The sequence below is a fragment of the Anopheles bellator genome, chromosome 2 (assembly GCF_943735745.2).
Source record: "Anopheles bellator chromosome 2, idAnoBellAS_SP24_06.2, whole genome shotgun sequence".
Classification (NCBI taxonomy): domain Eukaryota; kingdom Metazoa; phylum Arthropoda; class Insecta; order Diptera; family Culicidae; genus Anopheles; species Anopheles bellator.
The window spans coordinates 1819504-1840560 of record NC_071286.1 but is presented as its reverse complement, the minus strand read 5'-3'; the positions used below and the strand labels follow the sequence as shown (position 1 = coordinate 1840560).

The 21057-nt window shown below is 51.7% G+C and overlaps 4 protein-coding genes across 4 annotated transcripts; 2 read left to right on the top strand and 2 right to left on the bottom strand.

Moving 5' to 3' along the window:
- The first annotated feature begins 59 nt into the window (after positions 1-59).
- Positions 60-1418, top strand: LOC131211717 (zinc finger protein 846-like). The gene is made up of 2 exons (XM_058205301.1): positions 60-1211; positions 1296-1418. Exons 1-2 carry the CDS (start codon positions 603-605, stop codon positions 1416-1418), a joined length of 732 nt encoding a protein of 243 aa, XP_058061284.1. The 5' UTR covers positions 60-602.
- Positions 1419-2154: 736 nt separating this feature from the next.
- Positions 2155-13766, bottom strand: LOC131212794 (uncharacterized). The gene is made up of 13 exons (XM_058206816.1): positions 13647-13766; positions 12824-13246; positions 10617-10742; positions 10335-10517; positions 10071-10250; positions 8808-9996; positions 7633-7951; positions 7427-7541; positions 7195-7345; positions 6566-7114; positions 4138-6483; positions 3497-4048; positions 2155-3415 (listed from the first exon to the last, which is right to left on the bottom strand). Exons 2-13 carry the CDS (start codon positions 13001-13003, stop codon positions 2838-2840), a joined length of 6468 nt encoding a protein of 2155 aa, XP_058062799.1. The 5' UTR covers positions 13004-13246; positions 13647-13766; the 3' UTR covers positions 2155-2837.
- Positions 13767-13952: 186 nt separating this feature from the next.
- Positions 13953-15251, top strand: LOC131209008 (zinc finger HIT domain-containing protein 2). The gene is made up of 2 exons (XM_058201973.1): positions 13953-13981; positions 14127-15251. Exons 1-2 carry the CDS (start codon positions 13959-13961, stop codon positions 15238-15240), a joined length of 1137 nt encoding a protein of 378 aa, XP_058057956.1. The 5' UTR covers positions 13953-13958; the 3' UTR covers positions 15241-15251.
- Positions 15252-15627: 376 nt separating this feature from the next.
- On the bottom strand, positions 15628-20306 carry LOC131209007 (fez family zinc finger protein erm-like). Its single transcript, XM_058201972.1, has 5 exons — positions 20232-20306; positions 20000-20119; positions 17003-18379; positions 16546-16926; positions 15628-16461 (listed from the first exon to the last, which is right to left on the bottom strand). The coding sequence occupies exons 1-5, from the start codon at positions 20304-20306 to the stop codon at positions 16237-16239; spliced, it is 2178 nt and encodes a 725-aa protein (XP_058057955.1). The 3' UTR covers positions 15628-16236.
- Between the last annotated feature and the right edge of the window lie 751 nt (positions 20307-21057).

Here is a 21057-nt window from a genome sequence, read left to right as displayed (position 1 = left end):
AGTATGTAGATGTCGATGAGCAGTATCGGCTGCAAACGAATGTTATATTGGATCATGAACAAGACGACCTGCAAACAAATCCTTTAGAATTGCTCTGTCAGGATCCAGAAGATCACTCTGTGTCGAAAAACCTGTGTTCAGATAGCATAAAGTTGTCAATTAAAACTGAAGATACCACATCGGATGAGGCGAAGGATTTGCCCTTGAATCAGAAATGTAGAACTGTTCATCAAGCGAATAGGACATATGAATGTTGTGGCAACATTCCGGATGATTTATTCGAGGTAGAGGAAAATCCAATTTCAATCAAATCAGAGTACGAAGAGGTCGATGGACAGCATCAGCAAACAAACGGTGATGTTCTGAATAATGAACAAGATAACCTTAAAAGCCATCGCCAAAAACAAAAGCAAAACTATCCTCATTGTCAATCAAGGTTCGCAAAGCCATTTAACCTAAAACTTCATATCGGTACTCACACTGGCGAAAGGCCGTATGTGTGTAAAGTCTGTGACAATGCGTTCAAGACTTCAAGTAATCTGGCAGAACATTCGAAGATTCACAATAAGGACCTACAGCATCAGTGTCCTCACTGTCCGTCAATGTTCGCAAAGCCATTTAACCTAAAGATTCATATCCGTACTCACACCGACGAAAGGCCATACCAGTGTAAAGTCTGCTATAAAGCCTTCTATTCATCAGGCAATCTGATAGAACATTTGAAAGTTCACAATAAGGACTATCAGTGTCTTCATTGTTCATCAATGTTCGCACAGTTATCTAACCTAAAGATTCATATACGTACACACACTGGCGAAAAGCCATATCAATGTAAAATCTGTGAGAAGGCATTCCATTCATCACAGAAACTAGCACAACATTCGAAAATTCACAATAAGGACCAACACCATCAGTGTCCTCATTGTTCATCGAAATTCGCGCGACTATGTAAGCTAAAGAATCACATTCGCACTCACACCGACGAAAGGCCATACAAGTGTAAAGTATGCGACAAAGCGTTCAGGAAATCAGACAATCTGGCAGAACATTCGAAAATTCACAATAAGGACCTACAGCATCAGTGTCCTCACTGTCCGTCAATGTTCGCAAGGTCATCTAACCTAAAGATTCATATCCGCACCCATACCGGTGAAAGACCATACCAGTGTAAAGTCTGTGACAAGGCCTTCCATTCATCAGGAAACCTGTCAGTACATTCGAAAATTCACAGTAAGGACCAGCAACATCAGTGTCCTCATTGTTCATCTAGGTTCGCAAAGGCATTTGACCTTAAGATTCATATCCGCACCCATACCGGCGAAAAGCCATACAAGTGTAAAATCTGTGACAAAGCCTTCCATTCATCAACCATACTAGCAAAACATTCGAAAATTCACAAGAAAAATGAACCTCTTTAATCTTCATTGTCCATTCAAGTTTGGGTTTGAATAAGATTTAATTTTGTATGTTTGCTGAACCCAATAAAATTAATATTCTGGAATCTCGCGAACACGCTCAGAAACTATGTCTACACGATGGTCATTCTGGGAACTTTTTGTACAACGCGGTAAGAGGCGTTTATGTCGATGAAGAGCCGATGACTACGGACCGATTAACACCCCTGAGTTTTTGCACCTGCTTCTTATTTTATTTCTTTCGAAACTCTCTTGAAGTACGCGATCGCCAGTAGTGGGTAGGGTGGAGCACTTTGGATAAAAATCCTTTATTGAATATTCTTAAAACTCAGCGAATGATGTTGAATCATGTTACATAAAAGAATAAAAACTCATGCCCAGCAAAAAACGCACAACCGCAAATATGAATCAAACGCAACGAATGTGAACGATGCCGAGAACGGTGATCAATGGAGTATGTTCCATCATCAAGAATTTGTCTGCTACTTTTAAGTTTTATTTTATTCTCTTTCCGGAATATGTTAATAATAATGATCCGGAATAATTTCCTGACGACGACGCATTCGGTTTACTAAACACGCCACGAAATCTAGCCAATATTGTATTTTATTTCAATACCCCACACGCGGGTGGTTGCATTTCATTTGTATTTATTGATTTCATTTGCCCCATTTGGTGTCGCTACCGCCCCGTCCCACGGTCTACGGAGCACGGACCAAACACACCGAGAATTGGGGAGCATGTCCGTTTGCCCCAAAACTTCTGCAGCAACCGACAGGAGAGAGGCGCAGGCTCCGATGTTGCTAGCAAATGACCGACTCGAACAACGGATTTTGATCATTTATTTTGGGTCTAATAAACGTGCACGGAACTGATAATTCACAACCAAGTTCAAATTAGAAGAAGTTGTGGCCGAGGCGCCGAAAACAAGTCCACAATGTAAGGATAAAGATATATAATTTAACGGCTGAACAAGAGTTTAATGTGAAGAAAAGAAATCAGGAACTCGTAGGCGATGTACTACCAGCGTGAAAGGGGAAACTGTGATGCAATCGTTGGCCGGTAGTGGCATGGTCCAACCATCTGTACCGATCTCTCCAGATCTCTCTCTATCTCTCTCTCTCTCTCTCTCTGGTTGCTGCCAGTTGCCGTCGGGTTGTCTGGTGCCATGAAAAGTTCATTGTAAAACTATATAAATGCTACTTACATATGATGGCCTAACGCACTAAACAGCTATGTCACTATTTACAGACCAAGCGACCGACCGGTCACCGATTGGACCGGATGGATTCCGGTGCGTCAGCACGGCAAGAGGCAAAAGTCGCAATAGGTTTCAGCCATATTTACAATCAATCAAAAGCGTTCCCCTCCACACGCCAGTCCAGTGCGTGTCCACAGTGGGCACCGCGTGGCCACAATTATTTACATGATCGAACAGAGTCCGGACGCTTCGCAACCGCTGGTGACGCGCGGCAACCGGCTCAATTCGATGCCCTGCAGTGCTGGCTTCTTCTCATACGCAACGTCAGTCGTTTCTTCGAACGCAACGCTCGTGGTCGCCGACGTTGACGGTACATCTTTATTGTTGGACTGAATTGCCGCCGTACTGCCTCCCCCGCCAGCACCGTTCGGTTCGTCCATTTCCTCCCAACCGACGACACCGTCATTGCTAAGCTCCTCGAACATCTCCTCCCCTACCTCACCGGTGATAGTCCGTGATGGGCTCGACGCGGCGGCGGCGGCGTCCTCGGTGCCATTCGTTTCGGCCCCATTTTCACCGCTTGTCTCGTGCGGCGCACTGTTGCTGATGGCCTTTGCGGTCGTGATGTTGATCTTGATCTTGTTTGGCACTAGCACCGCGGCCTGAGGGGCATCCTGCGGATCCATGTTGCCGTCGATCGATGCTTTGCTCTGCATCTGGGCCGGCGGAACCGCCTGACTGCCGGAGTTGTCTGCAGGCGACGGAACACCCTCGACCTGCACGCCATCCTCAGCCGCATCTGATGAATCGTGTGAAAGAAACGCACGGAAATGTGTTAAGAATGAGTGCCATTGCCGTGGTCTGCTGCGCTACTGCTTACCACCCTCTTCCGTGGGGTTGCTGCCGACGACATTCGATGATGGAGATCGACGATCGTCGGCTACCTCGATCAAGCTCGACTCGATCGTACCGACGTCCTCGAACAGGGCATCCTCTTCGTCCCCCTCGTACTCGTCCTTCGGTTCCTGCTTTATCTTCACCTGCAGCACCGAGGGCCTCGCATCCTCGGCCCCGGCCCCTCCGCCAGCCCCGTTGGAAGTGCCCGTCGCGCCATGGTCGGACCCCTCGGGCTGGTCCTCGATGTCGTCCAAATCGGTTACCTCAATGTTAGGCTCCTGAATGAAGACATCCTCATCAACTTGCCGTTCCTGGAATTCGGCTCGCTGCACGACGGGGGGTGCCACATCACCGCTCGCCGCCGTCGGGTCCGCCGGAGGTGCTGCTGCGGCTGCTGCTGGTGGTGCTCCTTCATTTCCTGCCTCATCTTCCGCGTCGTCATCCAGTATTTCCTCTACGACCGGTTCTTCCGTGGGGAGCACGATTACATCGTCATCATCATCGTCGTCGTCGTCATCATTGTTGTCACCATCGACTGCGGGGTGAATGCAAGATGATCCATGAAAGGATGCAGCAAATTAGTAATCGTAGCAAAACCCACTGATCCCGAACGTAAAAACTTACCTTTGGCCTTCCGTTTGCCGGACGCTTTGCGGACGCGGCGACGCGGGCCCCCCTCACCTGGCTCGCAACCGTCACCACGATCACCGCCGTCCTCGTCCTGATCTTCGCCGTCACTGTCCATCTCCTCAGTCTTTTGGCTCTCGTCGGCGGCGCCGCCCAGGTGGGACGCGTTGCCGAGCGTCGTCTCGCTCATCGTCAGCGACGCCTTGTAGTCCTCGTAGCACAGCGGGTGGTACGTGTAACCGTCGACGCGGACGGCGCTCTTCAGGTGCCAATCCTCCGTCTCCTCGTTGTAAAACTGTTCGAACACATCGTGGCACATGTGACACTGCCGGTCACCCTCGTCCGTCCCGGCCGGACAGCTCGGAACTGGCGAATCGCTGTGCGACGCTCCGCCGCTTCCCTCCTCTCCTTCGCCCCCCGGACCGCCAACGCCCCCGGAGGAGCCGCTGGTGCCACTCCGCTTCGTTGCCCCATCGATACCGTGGTCCGTTTGCTGCGTTTCGAACCAGTTCTTTTCCCGCTCCTCCAGATCTTCGATCTCCTCGTACTGGATCCAGTCCGACACATCGTAGTACCACTTGCGTGAGTGGGCCTTGCGTGCCGAGTCCCGGTCGCGCCGATTCTGCCGGAAGTGCCAGTCCAGGTGCTGACTGTACTTCATCGTCTGTTCCGGCGGGAAGCGCACACCGCAACTGCTGCACTGCATGCCGCAGAACAGCTGATGTACGATGGCAGCCTGGCGCCGTCGCAGTGTATCCGGCTTGTCGAGCAACACCGGATCAATCGGCGGTAGGTCCTTCGACGATTTGCTGTCCCTTTCTTTCGATTTACCACCGCCACCACCACCATCGTCCTTTGCCGTATCTTTCGAGGCCCCCGAGCCACCATCCTGCGGTCCTGCGTTGGGCGCCCCACCCGACTGACCCTGGGCGCCCATCTTGGTGATGATACCGGCCGCCACAATCTTTTTGTACAGTTCTTCCACGTTGATGTTCCCTAGGGCCGGGAGGCCGACGCCGCCTGGACCGCTATCGCCGCCAACCGAAGCCGCCGGCGGGACCTTGTCGTCCGCTTCTATCCGGTAGCCGGGCAGGTTTTTCCTGGCCCCGCCAGCGGTTTGCATGGCCATCGTTGGCATCAAGTTGGTGATATAGTCAAGCCCGGTCAGCGTGTTGGCCGGACTCTGCATGTGTCCGTGCAGATTGCTCCCTGCTTTGCCCCCCCCGTGAGGGGGGCCAATGAACACGCCACCCGGTGGCGGTGGGTGCGAAAGTAGGGGCCCACCAACACCGGCCGGTCCCAGCACTGGCAGTGGTGGCAGAAGGCTTGCATCCTTCGGCGGAGTGCGCAGATCGCGATGGTGGGGCGTGCGGACCATATCCCGGATGTACACGCGACCCGGCACCACCAGCTTCGGTAGGGCCGTGAAGCGGATGTAGTAGTTCCGTTCCCGCAACCGGTACACCTGGGGCAACCCACCGAACTCGACCGAAAACGGCTGATCGTCGATCAGCACCGTCAGCAGAAAGTCGGCAAACTGCAGCCAGTGCTGATGGCCACCGATTTCGACCAGTTGCGGCTTGCAGTCGAGAAACACCGGCACGATTAGCTCGGCGTCGACGATCATGTTGATCTTGCCGGCCACCAAATCGTTCCGGCTGCTGCCAATTTTCACCTGCGGTGGCGGGCCGGCTATTTTGAAGACGCGCGGTTTCTCGCCCAACATGATCGTCGTCGGCGGATCGCCAAAGTAACACTCGTACCACGAATCGTCGATGTACAGTTCGCGCGTCGGAGCCCCGAGCCGCATCTGGTACACCTTGCCCTCGATGCTGACCGACTTGTACGGCTCGTTGAACCCGAGCTCGAACGTTTCCCGATCGTCCACGCAAACCATGCGGGCGCCCTTCTGGAACCCGATCTCCTTCGGTTCGTCCCAGTTCATGAAGATCACGGCCGTCTCCTCGTAGAAGCGAATCTCCCGCTGGATGCCGTCGATGTTGATCGTCCGCACGCTGTCCTGCAGTTTGGCCAGTGTCGACATCGCCATCAGCGGTGGCTGACCACTAGCACCATTGAGTACCACCGGTGGGCCACCACCCAGCCCCGGAGGAGGAGCCAACGTTGGCAGCGCACCGGGTGCGAACCGTCCGCCTTGATCGGGAACTCCCATCGGGAATGGAGCCTGCTCCCAGGGGCTCGGTACGTTGATGGGTGGCCCACCACCACCACGGACCGGACCGACCTGTCCACTCGGCCCGACCCCGGTTCCGGTACGATTCGCCCAAGCTGGGCTCGCTGGTTCCACGCGGTTCCACTTCGATTCTCGCATCCGTCGGGGATCTACCGCGTAACGGGGAACGAAAATCACACACGCAGGCGATCAGAGAGGGTCATCACGATCTACGCGTGTCTCAAACCTTACCTCGTTGCACCCGAAGGTCCGGTGGCGGAACGGAGGTTCCGGCGGCGCCAAGAAAAGGCCCCCCCAGTGGTGGTTTACCGAGCGCCGAAGGTCCGCCGGCGCTCACTTTTCCTCCAGCCTCTAGCGGGTGTATTTTGCCGCGGAAATCGTTTCCGGAAGCCGCCGGTACCGTGGCCGACGTGATGATGACGTCATCCTCGCCGCTCTGCGAACCGTTGTCATCGATGCGAATGATCGTCGGATCCTGGCGCTGCTCGATGCGCTGCGCTTGGCGTATTTTTTGCGTCTCGTTCAGCTGAATCACCTGCTTCATCAGGATGTTGTACTGCTCGAGATTGATTTCGCCCTTTTCCATCTGTTCCTGCGCCTGGGCGACGATCGTCTTAATGTTGGCGTTCATACTGTCCATCGAGCTGTCGTCGTCCTGTTCGTCCACATCGTCGGACCGCAGATGGGCTGGCAGATGCTGCTGCTGGCGAAGGTGCGGCTGCTGACGGAGATCCACATCACCGGCTTTATTTAGCGAGCGACGCCGCTCAATGGGGTCGTCTGGGGATACAGAAAACGGGGGCCCATCAGATTAAACTCGTTCTGGAGGCTCGTGTGTCCCGCTCAGCACCACAACCTACCCGGCAGTTTGTTGTACAACAATGGTCGGCCAAGCTTGTCCTTATCCTGCTGCTGCTGCTGCTGACCTTTACCCACGATGTCCGAGAAGCGCGATCCGCGACTATTTTTCTCCGACAGCGGAGACCTCGGAACGTCGGCAGCATTGTCCAACTGCAATCCCACGAAACAAAAATGGGACCCAAAGTGAGCTGGCGCCCAAGAGCTAGGGGTGAAAGACGTTTATTCTCTTACCATTCCGAATGGATCCGAATCCCGACCCGAACCCAGTGGCGGTGGCACGCCAGCCTCCAGAAGTACGCTCTCCATCGGAAGCTGCCGCAAATCGACATCTTCATTACCAAACAATCTAATTGAGAACGGGAGGGAAGAGATGACGTCCACCGACCGTTAGTTTGCTACCCGTGGTCAGGTTCGATCCTCCCCGCCAATCGACTTACGCATCGATCATTTCCGCTTTGCTCTTCTTCGCCGTCGGTTCGTCGGACTTTGTGCCGCTGCCTCGCTTCTTGCCAAGCGCGAACTCTTCCACCATCAGCTCATCGGCACCAGCGTCAGTTCGCCGTCTCGGCGAGTCGTTCAGCGAACGCACCTCGTCAGCTCGCGGCGGTTCCGTTGATCCCGAGCGCGACCCGTGGGCACGATCGATGCTGCCGCCCGCTGCCGGTGGCATCAGCTGGAGCGGAAGTTTTCTCAAATCGATATCTTTACTTATTAGTTCCGCCAGCGCGTCTTCCTCCGCCTGTGCGCTATTGATGCCTGGAAAAGAGTGACAAAAGGGATAAAAGAGACATGTTGCGTTGCGACACCACACAGAGACAAAGAGAGCGGAGGAGCGTGATAAGTGTGACCGCTTGTTGATGCTGTCGGTCGGTCGTTCGATGACTATTGGTCTTCCGTTCTTGCAAAGGGGAACCGTTTCTTTCAGCCTTCCTTTGCAAACCGAAATACGACACGACAAATGGGACAGGTCCTGCCCCCCGTCCGGGCAGTAAGATCGAAAGCAGCGGCCATCACCATCGCTTTATTGGAGGGCAACTGTCGCCGCTCGCGCAGGACACGGAAGTGAGTGAAGTGAGACGCGTCACCAACAACGGGGCACAACGGGCAACGTTGTGGGCAGAGACCACACCACAGACAGGCTTAGCACCTGCGTCGTTGTGTTTGGGGGTATTCCTTTTTATTCGTCTTCGCTACACAACACAATCGCTCGTTATTGGTTCGCTCGGGGCATGCATACTACACATAATCCGGTAACACGATCACCAGCAAATCCCGTACGCCAACCCGCGTCCAACCGGCGAGTGTGCTGTGTCCCGCATCCGATGTGGGTCGAACTGTCGAACGGTTCATCTCTCAACTCAACGCAACCCAGTGATCTTTTTAGACGCACTCTCTTGGCCCGCCAAGCGCAATCTAGAACTGGGGATCGAATCGGTGAACTGGTCAACCACCAACACAACAAGAGTAGAGACACGCAAATCGGAATCGGAGTGTAGAGCCTTTCGTTTGAGTTGTCTCCACGAAGCGGATAACGGTCACGCCGCTGCCACCGCCGCCTCCGCCAGTGAATGGAGAAAATAATGTGAAAAACAGTAAAGATGATCGCGCTTACTTTGTACATCGATCTGTGATGCCTTTGGCCCGACGACGGGCACTATCACCTCTTCCGTATCTTCCGCAGCAACGGCCATCGAGTGATTCGAATTCAAGCCCGCTTCTCCGCCGGCCATCTTTTTGCGTTTCTCCGGAATGGGACAGCGCAAATCAACATCCTGTGACGGTGCCGCCGTCACGTTGCCCAAGGCCTCGACGAGCGCCGTCGCCGCCGACGACGACGAGGCCTCTGCGTCGGCCCGACTGCTGCTGCTGTTGGCGGACGGTTTGCGCAGTTTTCCAACGGTCGGAAGAGCCTTACGTTCCGTTCGTAGCTTTTCGGTCGAACCACCGGGTGATAACGCTGGCTTGTCGGGGGATGACTTTTTCTTGCCCGGTGAACGGCCGGGTGACTTTTGACTCTGCGACGAACCGCCGTCGATTTCCTTGCCCGTGCTGCTGCTGCTGCTGCTGCCGCCGTGTTGTTTTCGCTTCTCTCCTCCCGAAACGGTTCGCCCGATGGCCGATGACTTGCCCGGTGAGCCCGAACTTCCCTTGCTGCTGCCCGAGGATGTCGATCGATCTTTGGCGTGGCGCTCCCTCCGCGATTTACCGCCACCACCACCACTGCCTTCGTGATGATCGTGTCGGGATTTGCGGGACAACACGGAACCACTGCCACCGGAGGAGGGAGACACCTTCTTTGTGCGTCCACCGCCTCCACCTGCCATCGACGACCCATCCGATGCCGCGCCGTACGCATGTTTCGCACTGACCACACCGTTGCCTTCCAGCCGTTTCACTTTCGCACCCAAGCGATCCTTAATAGACACCATAGACACTTTGAGCGGTGCCCCGTGATGGGACAGTTCGCCACCGTGTAAGCCTCCCAGCACCGTATTGCCGTGCGATAACATGCCCATTGACCTCAGAGGCCCTCCCGGCGGCGCATGAAACGGTGGTTGGCTGTTGGCCGACGACGCTTGCTGCTTCATCAGCCGAGGATCGCGAGAACTGATCATGCTGATCATGCCCTGCGACACAGGGGCAATGCGGCTCTTCAGGGACCCCGGCACCGCCGCTGGGACAGGGACTGCTGGACCGGCCGCCGACAAAAGCCCTCCAACTGAACCGCTCAACGGAGGCATTGGAAGACCCGGTGGTGCTGAACTTGCACCGTCCAGGGGCTTCCGCACAATCGGAGGTAACTGTAAAAACGGGAGCAAAACGGGTGGATTTAAAACCGGGAGATTCATTGACAACGAACTTATAAGAAACGTACCCCTTTGGCCACACTGGCTGTCTGAATGCTCAGCTGCTTCTCCTGTTCCGCGATGCGCTTCCTCGTGGCCAGCAGCTCCAGCTCCAGCTTCCGTGTCTGCAGCTCCAGCAGCTCCCGCCTCTTCTCTTCCAGCTGGGCGTGGATCGTTGCCGTTGCCGTGGGCTCAGGTCCCGGCTGCTGCTGAGGGCGAAAGATCAGTCAATTCTCGCATTAGGAGGCGGGGTTGTTCACGATCGTTCAACTGGGCGGCTGGCAACTACTCACGTTCAGGAACTTTGGATTCAAATGAATTGACGGCTGTGTCTTCGGCTTCAACGATGCCGTTATTGGCCACCCGGAATCCATCGAGTTTATCTTGATGTCCAATGCGTACAGCTTGGACTGGGGGAAGAGATCGTTCCACGTCAGCCGCAAGTTGAACATCTTCTCGCGCACCCGGTCGTGGGCCTGTGTGTGGGTTGTAAGAGATCGAGAAAAGGGGACCTTTGCTAGCTGAGTCATTGTCCAGCCCTCCAGTGGCGCACTTTGCGCGCGCGCGGTACGTACCGTTTGAAACACGCCGCAAAACATATTCACTATCACCTGACTGAACAGCGATTGGTACTGTTTGCCCACGTTTTTAACGATCGAATCGACTAGGTAAAGTATCGGCAATTTCACGTCGGGTCCGACCTAAATTCAAAATCAATGCAACGGGGCGTTATTTAGGATGACTTCGACTGCTTTGCTGTTGCTGCGTTTTGATCTTTTCTTCTTTCTTTTTGGACCATTAACGAGTGACTATCGCAACACAACCAACTTTATCCGACCAAAAAGAGGGTACACGACGGGGACCATGGGGCGATTTTTGCCACCATGAACAGGCCTGAAGGCCGGAAAGTGGAATACCCGAAGAACTTTAGAAGAACCTTCGAGGGCAACATCAACAACAACTGAGATTTATCAGTCAAGGAAAAACATACAAATAAATGAACGCGGCATCGGGCACAATCGGGTCTATTTGATCGATTTCGTTAAAGTTACTGAAGAAATGAAACGGTTTTTTTTACAAAGACTCTCTGCTCCAGTAGGGCAAATATATCAACTTCACTTTAAACACTTCACCGGAAATGATTAAATTCTTAGGATAAAACATTAACGAAAGCAAATCGAGGCATGTGTGCCACATTTCTGTGCGCCATCATCGACACGAAATCGAGCGCAGAAATCGATCAATCATTAGGGAAATATCAATCTTTACGCAAACTTTCATTCAAAGCGATCAAAGAAAAACGGTCCACGCGTTGCTGGCCGTAAGTTGGTTGTGAGTCAAAAGGAAAGGTTTATCTACCAGTTTTTCCGCACTCTGTCTATCTCTCTGCCAACACGCTAGCCCAGCAAAGGGGACACTCTAGAGGTGTTACAATCGAACGTAAAATAATACAAAAAACTATAACGGAATAAAACTGAGCGACTCCATTCAAACCGTTTCGTTTAATTTTTTGTAGGGAATTAAAAGATATTTCGCTTCAGAATGATTTATTGGTCAATAGTCAATGGTTGAGCTCTTTCTCTCCCTGTTCCTTTGACTCGGTGGTTTATGTGCCGATTGTCGGCCATGTTTTCCGGTTCTTGGCTTGGTGTTGAGAACTCTGTGGATACGATTGGCTGTTAAAAGCACAACCTGCACAACAACTACATTAGGAATTTAAGACTAGAAATTTTCGCAAACTACTCTCTTTGTGTATCTATCACTGGAAACAGTCGTTGCAAAACAAAAACTCAATCTTATTTCGAATCAGTCTTACTTAGGTTACTCGGTAATAGTGTTTATACTGTACAATTGAAAGAGGTGTGTTGCTTTGGTTTGGTTGCTACGAATTATGCTACTTGCTCAGTGGATGCCCTATCTCAACTCAGTATGCCATGTTGTACTGCACTTTTTCCAGCCATTTGCGTCAGGTCACGCAGTGCACGACGAGCATGACTTTTGTGGTTTTATGCCAGCATTTTCATTATAGAACGACATATATGATCGTTCGTTAAATATGTTTAACCTAAAGTGCCACACCTCGGATTGGGACCATCATTTGCATGGTTGCCGTAGACTCAAAGGGATCATCGAGACAGTGAAGGGGAAATCATTTGCAACGGCGAGTGATCGTGATAAAACCGCATGTGAAACTCCCTGAGCAGTGACTACGCCAAACTAGCACACAAACTATTCTGATATGTACATGTACATACACTTTGTAAATCAACCGCACAACAATACCAACGATCAATCTTCGACATTACCGAACTTAGTTTGCTTTCGCTACATGCAATAGGTGAGTAGATGAGTTAGATTTTCATACTTCTAAGTTGCCCATGGCAACACAGCACAGCTAGCAACCCTTGGAAGGGGCTCAATCAAACTGTCTCGGTAACTCAGGGGGGATGCCGATTGACTCTACACTGTTGATGCTACCTCGACCGCACCGCAAAGATCACATCACTATCGATGGGGACAAGGCGACTGGCACTGGTACATTCGTTTCACGTACGACATTTTATCCGAACTCACTCGTTTACCCACGTACACGTAAAATCTACTAAGTTTTGTTTTAAATGGTTGACTACGCATTAACACGCTTGTTTATGGTGCGCGTGTGTGCTGGGTATGCTAATTCAGTCACGCGCGGATTTGCGCGCAGCTGGCGAGCGAGTTTGGTCCAACATTCGCGAGAAGATGGTATGAAAGTGTGGAGCATAATTTGCATAAAGGGTTTAACCTGGGCGAGGTGTTTTTCCACCGCGTTCACGATGATGTGGGCATACTCTAGGTTTTCCTCGGCCAGTATGGTGAGCATGTTAATCAACGGCTTGCTGTTGACATTCAGATCGGCCAAACTGGAGAGATACTCCTTCTCGATCTCCTCCGCCCGCTTATCGAGTGTTGCTTCCTTCTCCATGGTCGTGTCCGCACCACCGCGGCAACTGTCGCACAGGTGCGCGGTTTGCTGTCCGGTGTGCAGCAGGGGCAAGGTAGCTCGTCCGGCCCGGCTGCCGACGATCTGCTACCGTTGCCGAGCTCCGGCTGGAAGGGCGCGGGGCTTTGACGCCGCCGACAATCCGCTTCGCCTGTACGTTCGTTGCCACCTATCGTGCACCGTGGGTTGATAACGTGATGGTCACTGCTGCCGTGTGTAGGTCAACTGTTGGAACGGAAAGAGAGAAAGTCTTTTTAGAGCGCTGCTGCTGCAAAAAAATACAAGCCACGTCGGAGAAACTCAGTGTCCGTTACGAAACGAAAAGCGGACAACATTTGGTATGTCAAAACGCACTTATGTAGTGAAAAATGGGGAGAAAATGAAACGCGGCACAAGGTATTTTCTTTTTCCTCACGAATAGCACCACCTGCCCTACAATGAAATAACACACACCGAAAGACGCTTCGCGACGACCACTGACACAGTCGCGTGAACAGAAGAAAAAATCTAGCGCTCCGCCATTTTCTTCCGAAGGTTGAGTCACATCGTGTGGCACTTTTCACGGTTCGATTTTAACGCACTCCACTACTCCCGGGGCCACTACTGTACCAGCAATTCGACTCACCTGCGGTGCGCTGTCGAAAACAGCGTATTCTAACCAGATTCGAAGCCAAATTACACATTTATTTCATCACTTATTTTCTGCGCTGCTGCTGCTTGACTTGCTAGCTTGCTTGCTTGACTTGCTTTTTACACGTTGACGTTTAATCGCCATACTCACACATTTTCACATTTCTGCAGATAGACAGAGAGAGGAGAGCTCCTCTCTCGCTTTCTCAACGATTTTGCCATAATCCAATTATGGGATGGGATTATGGCAAAATCGTCGGCTGGCGAAAATACTCTGTTGGCAACACTGGCTCGGTTCGGACCCAGAATGGAAACACAAAATTGCAAAATGTAAGTTGTTATTGTTTTACTTAATACTTATCTGGAAGAGATGAAAGAAGCTTCAAGCTCAAAATCTCTGTAATCAAGATAATAACAATGCAAAATGTAAGGGCTTGTCGTTCCTAACCTAACAAATGTCCATTATCCTTTTTAGCTGCGAAACCGAAGCGCCCAAGTACGTATGCCCCCGATGCAACATTCCGTACTGCTCCGTTGCCTGCTACAGATCGCAAAGACACTTGGAATGTTCCGAAGGGTTTTATCGCGAAAACGTTGTGCAAGAACTGGCGCTCCGAAAAGCCGAAGGCGCTGCCGATCAATCGACCCAAAGTATGATGGCGATACTGCACCGGATAGCACATGCAGACAGTGGCGCGCTGGACAATGACGAGGCTAGCGAAACGTGCGGCCCAGAAGAAGGCAACGATGAATCCGACGGTGTGTTAGATTCCGACGACGAAGAGGAAGAACCGGATCTGGCCGTGCGGCTAGCCGGAATCAATCTAGACGATGCGTCCAACGTTTGGGAGCGCTTGACGAGCGCGGAAAAAGAAGAGTTTGAGCGAATGATGGAAAACGGAGAAATCATGTCGATGGTACCCGAACCGGACCTATGGTGGACGAAAGCGTATAAGGTGGACCTAGTTCAACCGTCCGCAGATGAGCGGTCGCATCAGGAACAGCAGCTTTTATCGGCCTGCCCACCGGTGTGGGACAAAATTGCCGATTTCAACCAAATGCTCCCCAACAAGCCGTCTCCAGTGGTGCGTTTTAATGTCGCCAATGTGCTGGCCGGGTACTGTTTCGTGTACACCTACTTTTACGCCGATCTACACGCCCATCCACTGGAGACGATCGGCTGTCTTTTGGATGTGTGCCTGAACTTGAAAAATAACACAAACTTTGATACGGAACCGATGGCGATCGAATCCGTCGTTAGTGAGTGTCGTAATGAACGGCTGCCGGTTCACCCACGGACGGGTCCGGCACTGAAAGCGCACATTCGAACGCTCTTCGAGGGGCCGTGCGGTTGTGGGAGAAAGTTCAAAAAGCTCTTCCTTCTTGCCGCACTGTCCGATGTTAGGAGTCTACTGTGTCAGGCCCGGCAACAGTTGAAACAACCAGAAAACCCCAGCGATACGGCCGAATGTGCGGAAGAAGGGTCCCGAAACGATGATCTAAAACTCAGAGTCAGCTCGACCGCCCTACGTGGATGCGAAAAAAAGATTGACTTCTACTTGGCGTACGCAAAATCGGATTATGTGTGAATAAAATCCCCGTGCACGATTTGTTACCAAATATATAATACTTCACTTTTTATTCTCATCTGCCTTATGAAATCTAAATCCTTTCTGTTGTATGTACAATTTTGTCCGAGCGGAAAATCTGCTCCTTATATGTGGGCCCGAACATGATTACAGTAGATAAAAACAACTGGAGAACGAGTATTACGGCCGATGTTGGCTGCGTTGGCCTCGAGGTGGTGGTGTGTAAATAAATTAAAACATGGCCCTGGTAAATACCGATAAGCGAAACCTAGAGCTCCGCCAAAAGCAACGCCGTGTCGCGTTTCTTTCGGGGCAAATGGATGAAGCGCGCACTTGAGAGTTTTCAAAGAAATTGGTTCGAATGAAGTTACAGTGCGGTGATGGTTTAATAAATATACTTTCTTATCGTACGCTTGATTTGCCTCGACAACTAAAAGCCTAAAAGGAGTGTTAAATATTAAAAAAAAACATACATCAACATATATCAATACAGCGAAAGGGAGAGTAAAGTACAGATCAACAAACGAACAGCACTACATGAGCCGCCGGCTCCGTGGTGCTGACGACGCAAGGACTTAGTAAAACAAACGCATAACGATTCTCAACAAACTACGATGCCTCGAACGCAATTCGTAATGAAGAGAGTTACTCATAATGTGATAGTGCGGATAGTAGTAAAAAAAAATCTAATCATATAAAAACGAAAACAAATGCCACTGTCCGAACAACAAGCGATCCGTTCACGCAAAAAACACCACCTTCGCGCTTGTTGGCTGAGTATTGCAGCACCCGTCATCGTATTGTCCACCACCGGGGCGGGAGGACAGAAAGCGGATGAACTTAAAAGCTCCCTTTCACCCTTTCATTAGCAGGTACCACGATGCATTGGCTGACCATCGTCGACGGAGAAGCGGATCGCGTGATCTCACAACCCCCAACCGGTCGACGGTGAGGCCGTTTGTTTGCGATTTGTTTGTGCGCCGTCGCTGCCGCGCATTATAAGGACGCAGCCGACGAGCTGAGCGAAGCGGACGTGGTGGAAGCACTCGACGAATGCACCGGATGGTGCAGCTGATGTAGGCCGTCCGACTGGGAAGAGCTGGCCGTGCTGGTGGGCACCAGGACCGTGCTTGTACTGCCGTCAGGCTCGGTGTGCTGCTGCGCCACCAAATGGGGAAGAGTGATTTGCACCGGCAGCGTTTGGTTATCGGCCGTCGGTACCTGCAACGGAACGTTAAAGAGGTGATTGACGTAAAACGCACAATTGCCTTTCCCCCCCCAGCCGTTTTTTTCTTGGCCACTCACGTGTATCGTTACACCTTGCGGTAAACTGATCGCACTCTGTAGCAGATTGTGTGTTGCGGATGCCGTGCTTACGATCGATGGTGGTTGCTGTCCACCGGCCAGCAGGTTTGAACTGCTCGTTGTGATCGTCAGCCCGGGAGGAATTCCCGACGGCAGACTGATGATGGCGTTCGTCGCACCGGCACTACTGAGCGGAGTGATCGTGGTACCGACCGTTCCGCCGTTGCTGTTGTTGTTGCGGTTGTTGCTGTTGCTATTGTTGTTGTTGTTGTTGTTGCGACTGGATGCCTTTTCCTCCTTCAGCCGCCTCGTCAGGTGAGATTTTATGTGCTTCCGTAAATGATCTTTGCGATAGAAGCCTTTCCCACAATCGTTGCATATCTGAAAAGCGGACCAAACCGGAAACCGTGTGTAAAGCGAACGATAACGCAAGCGCTACTCCGGGGCGATTCCTTACCTCCGTCTTCACGCCACTGTGGATGACAAAGTGCAGATTGAGGTGCTCCTTCCGTTTGAACCCCTTCATGCACACGCTGCAGATGTACGGGCGCTCCGGGTTGTGGCCGAGCTTGTGCCGCTCGAGGTGCTCCTTTCGCTTCAGGCCCGCGCCGCAGATATCACATATGAACCGCCGCTCGATCTTGTGCACTACCAGGTGCTGCTCCAGGCACTCCTTCTCCGGGTACGCCATGTGGCACTCGGGGCAACAGAACAGCACCGTCCCGTCGAGCGCGGTCGTAATGTGCACTTGTCCCGGCTTTTGTCGCTTCGGTTTCGGTGGTTTCGTTTTGTACTTCCGTTTCTTGCGCGCCTTGCCCGTGCCCGCCGACCCGTTGCCGTTCGTGCCCGCCGCCGCACCGCCTTCCGTTCCGTCGTTCTCCCGGCCAGTCGCACCCGGCGAGCCACCGTTCTCCTTCAGCCCGCTGCCGCTACTGCTGTCCGCCACACCGTATTGGGTGTTTTCGTTGGAATGATCGTCCGTTATTTCCTGCTTTATGACCGTGCCGCCACCTATCGTGAGGCCGGACGGTAGCACCAGGTGTGGGTGGTTTCCGTTCAAGTTGTTGTTGTGGTTGAACTTCAAGTATGGCTGCAGGTTGAGGTTATGGGTGCGCGATTGTTGCTGCTGTTGCTGCAACAGCTCCGTCAGCTCGCCGGACAACAGCGACGACGGAACCAGGGCGGACTGATTCCACAGTGGGCCACTCGATTCTTGCTTGATTTGTCGCAATGGTGGTGGGTTTTCACTGTCCACCTTTGTTGTTGTGTTCGCGGATAGGCCGGATTGTGCTTGCTGTTGCTGCTGTTGAAGGATCGCTGCGGTGCCGGCGTTCTGCGAAGCAAGTAGCTGCAGATCCTGCGGCTGGAGTGCGGCCACAATGGTCATGCCCTCCGGGAGACCATGGTTGTGGATAACTTCCTCGTCCTGGGGACTGTACGCTACCGTCAGTACCGTTGTGCCCTGCTGGAAGCCTTGGATGGGTATTTGCATCTGGCCCATTTGAAACTTCGGTGTCTGGATGGCCGTTTGACCCGCGGTCGCCGTTCCTGACGTTGTTGTCGTCACCTGGGCGGGCAGAGGGTTTGGGTTGAGCACCTGAATCTGTACGGTTTGCTGCGCGTCACCCGGCTTGGCACCAGGCATCGTGATTGGCAGCGTAATGTAGGCTGGAGTGGACATTTGCGCGTGCTGCATACTACCCGCCGTCACCGTTTGCCCTTGCTGCGATTGGTGGTGGCCGAAGACGGCCGATGCCGCGCTCACTGCCGCTCCGTCCACTTGGCGCAGCATTGGTACGCCACCTTCGCCGCCACCAGATAGTAATCCGAGGACCTAAAAGACGAAACAACATCAATCGAAACAAGTCCGTTATTTTGTGACAACGTTGTGGATTAGTCTGTCGATTTATTCGCTGAGGCACGTTCCGTAACAAAAAGAACATAAACCGTTACGCCAATCCGGAACCAGTAACCTTTGACATTGTGCGCAAATGTCAAAGTTCAACCATTCTTGGCATAAAATCGGAGTCTGCGGAAACGGCGACATTCACTTTCGAGACCCCTGCCGTTGCACGATGCAATCTGCATTTCAGGTACTTGGTTGGTAATGGCGCGGTGGTGGGAAACTTTTATTTGATACTCGCGAGACCCCCACACAGCATCCGGAACCAACACAACACATTTCCTGTCCGTCCGCGTTCCCATGCGCGCCTAGTTCGTGGCTAGTTTTACTTTTTCTTTCCACTTTTCATTCTATCAACATGCGGCCCGGAGAGCGGCCTTTGGCCCCCTCCCTAATCGAAAGAGGTGAATGCCGCGGACTCGGCACGGCGCGGACAAGCAATAGCAGCAGCAGCAAAAAGTCGAGTAAAAGTGAAAGTTTTCTCTCTTTCTCGAGGAATGAACTCGAAGACGGCTGCACGCGCGGAAGAAGAATTGGAAGCGGTCAAAGGAAATACCGTAACGGAATGGTAAGAAAAAGCACCGCGAAAGGAAACACACGGAAAGAATGAATAAAAAAGCACTCACACAGCAGCGTACTCCGCGAGAGAGCTTTGGGCTGCAGAAAGTGCTCCATGTATCTGATTTACATACCAAACGGGCAAAAGCTCGGAAAGAAATGCAAAAAAGGCACCGCGTTTTCTCCCATAATCTGAAACACTGTATGTTCTAATTTCTTCAAACAGTTCCAAATAGCAGCCCCAAACTCAAACATACGAAAATTGTACAATTCTCACAGGACTCAAATAAATCGTTTTATTTGCAGCGTGTTTATACGAAGACAAGTGGCACAAATACAAACAGATCAAGATCGCACCAAACGCATCAATGTTCTGCGTTAATTCGAAAAGAACATGCAGGGCCTCGTTGGTCTGGTTCATAACGCGTGGCAAGGTTCGCCTGCAGCAGATTTTCTCATCGCATTCATTACTAAACACAGCTTCTGTACACTGAGAGCGCCGAGATGTCGAAGAAACGACCTTATTCGGCTCGTTGCACAGCCTTCACACAGTTCTGAAAATGACTCTATTATTCTTCTGCCTGCACAACCCGAAGACTCTCATGAACGAACGAATCTTGACGAGCATAAGTAGGCACCCCAACTCCCAGTAGGCGTAACACGTGGCGTCGAGTGCATGTACGCAGGGTTTCTCGCTTGCGCTCTTTCCATTGCAGCGCAGCAAGCATTGAAATCACTTTCCGACCGATTTGGCGACGTCGGCGACTCGGTTCATGTGAAACATGAATCGCACAAAGCAAAGAAAAACGGGCTTCTAACGTTCTCCAAGTGATGCCGTAAGAGCTCTGTGTTCGCACTCCACGCTACGTAAGTTCTTCTGTTTCTAGCCGGTACGGGGGACTTTATTTGCAGCACTTTCGGTTCCCAAAAAACTAGTACCACCAACGTTTAGAATTGTAGGACGTATTCGGTGGTCGCTTCTCGAAATCTTACCTGTCCATTGCCGGCCGTCGTCGATAGGTTCTGTGGGAACTTTGCCGCAAACTGATTCGCTGCTGCCAATGGCCCAGCAGAAAATGGGGAAGTGAATTGCGAAAAGTTCATTTTCGAGTACTGAAAAAGAAGCCGAAAGAAAACGCGTGAACGCAGTGGGTAAAAATAACTTCCTTTAGCAAAGAAGGGGTGTAGAGAGTGTGGACACATTTTCTTCAGCCGATGTTTTTACCTCAATATAGTTTTCATTGTCATCCATTTTTTCGCCTACTTCTCTCCCTTCGGCAGAAATGCTCGTTTCGTTCATGGGAGCGTTTGCAAGGGATCCAGTAACCACCAATCACAAAATGGAGCGAATCACAAAAACGATTTGTTTCTAGCATTCAATACGCTCAACACTGGACCTAAAAATTTCAATACCAATTCCATCAAACTGTTGAACGAATTTCACTTGCACCCCTAGCGGCGTGGCGGGCACTCTAAGGAGCAGAGCATTGTGACACCAAACCGATGGGATACGGTGTTTCGTAACGGTTCTCATTTGCTTTCACACGACAACAACGGCGCGCGATGGTGGATCGTGCTTTACTTAGGGGCCGGCCACATTATTTATCCATTTCAGTTGCCCGTTTCGTTCACTGCGCATGCCATCGAAGACTCTCACTTTGCCACGAGACTTGTATGCAAATTAAAGCATCGCTAGGCGAAACTAAGTTTTCTAGCTACCGCGGTACGAAACCGAAACTAGGTTCTCCTTAACTCACGCCGCTTAATTACACTCCGTCTACTATTTCTGGGCGCCCTGAAACGCCATCACCAAACATTTTCTACTCGATCCATCGAATCCGAACAAATTTCAAAACCAATTAATGTGTTTGTTGTTTTAGGTATCCTGTGCAGTGATGTCATAGAAAAGTGAAGCTTGCCTTTCACTCTTCGGTCACTCCGCCGGGGCTTTAAGTCGCCCCGATGTTAAAGTGTGAAATCAAATCTCAATTGCATATCGCAACGCCCTTTCTCTTTTGTGGCACATTTCCGCTCTCATAGAGCGTTGTGTT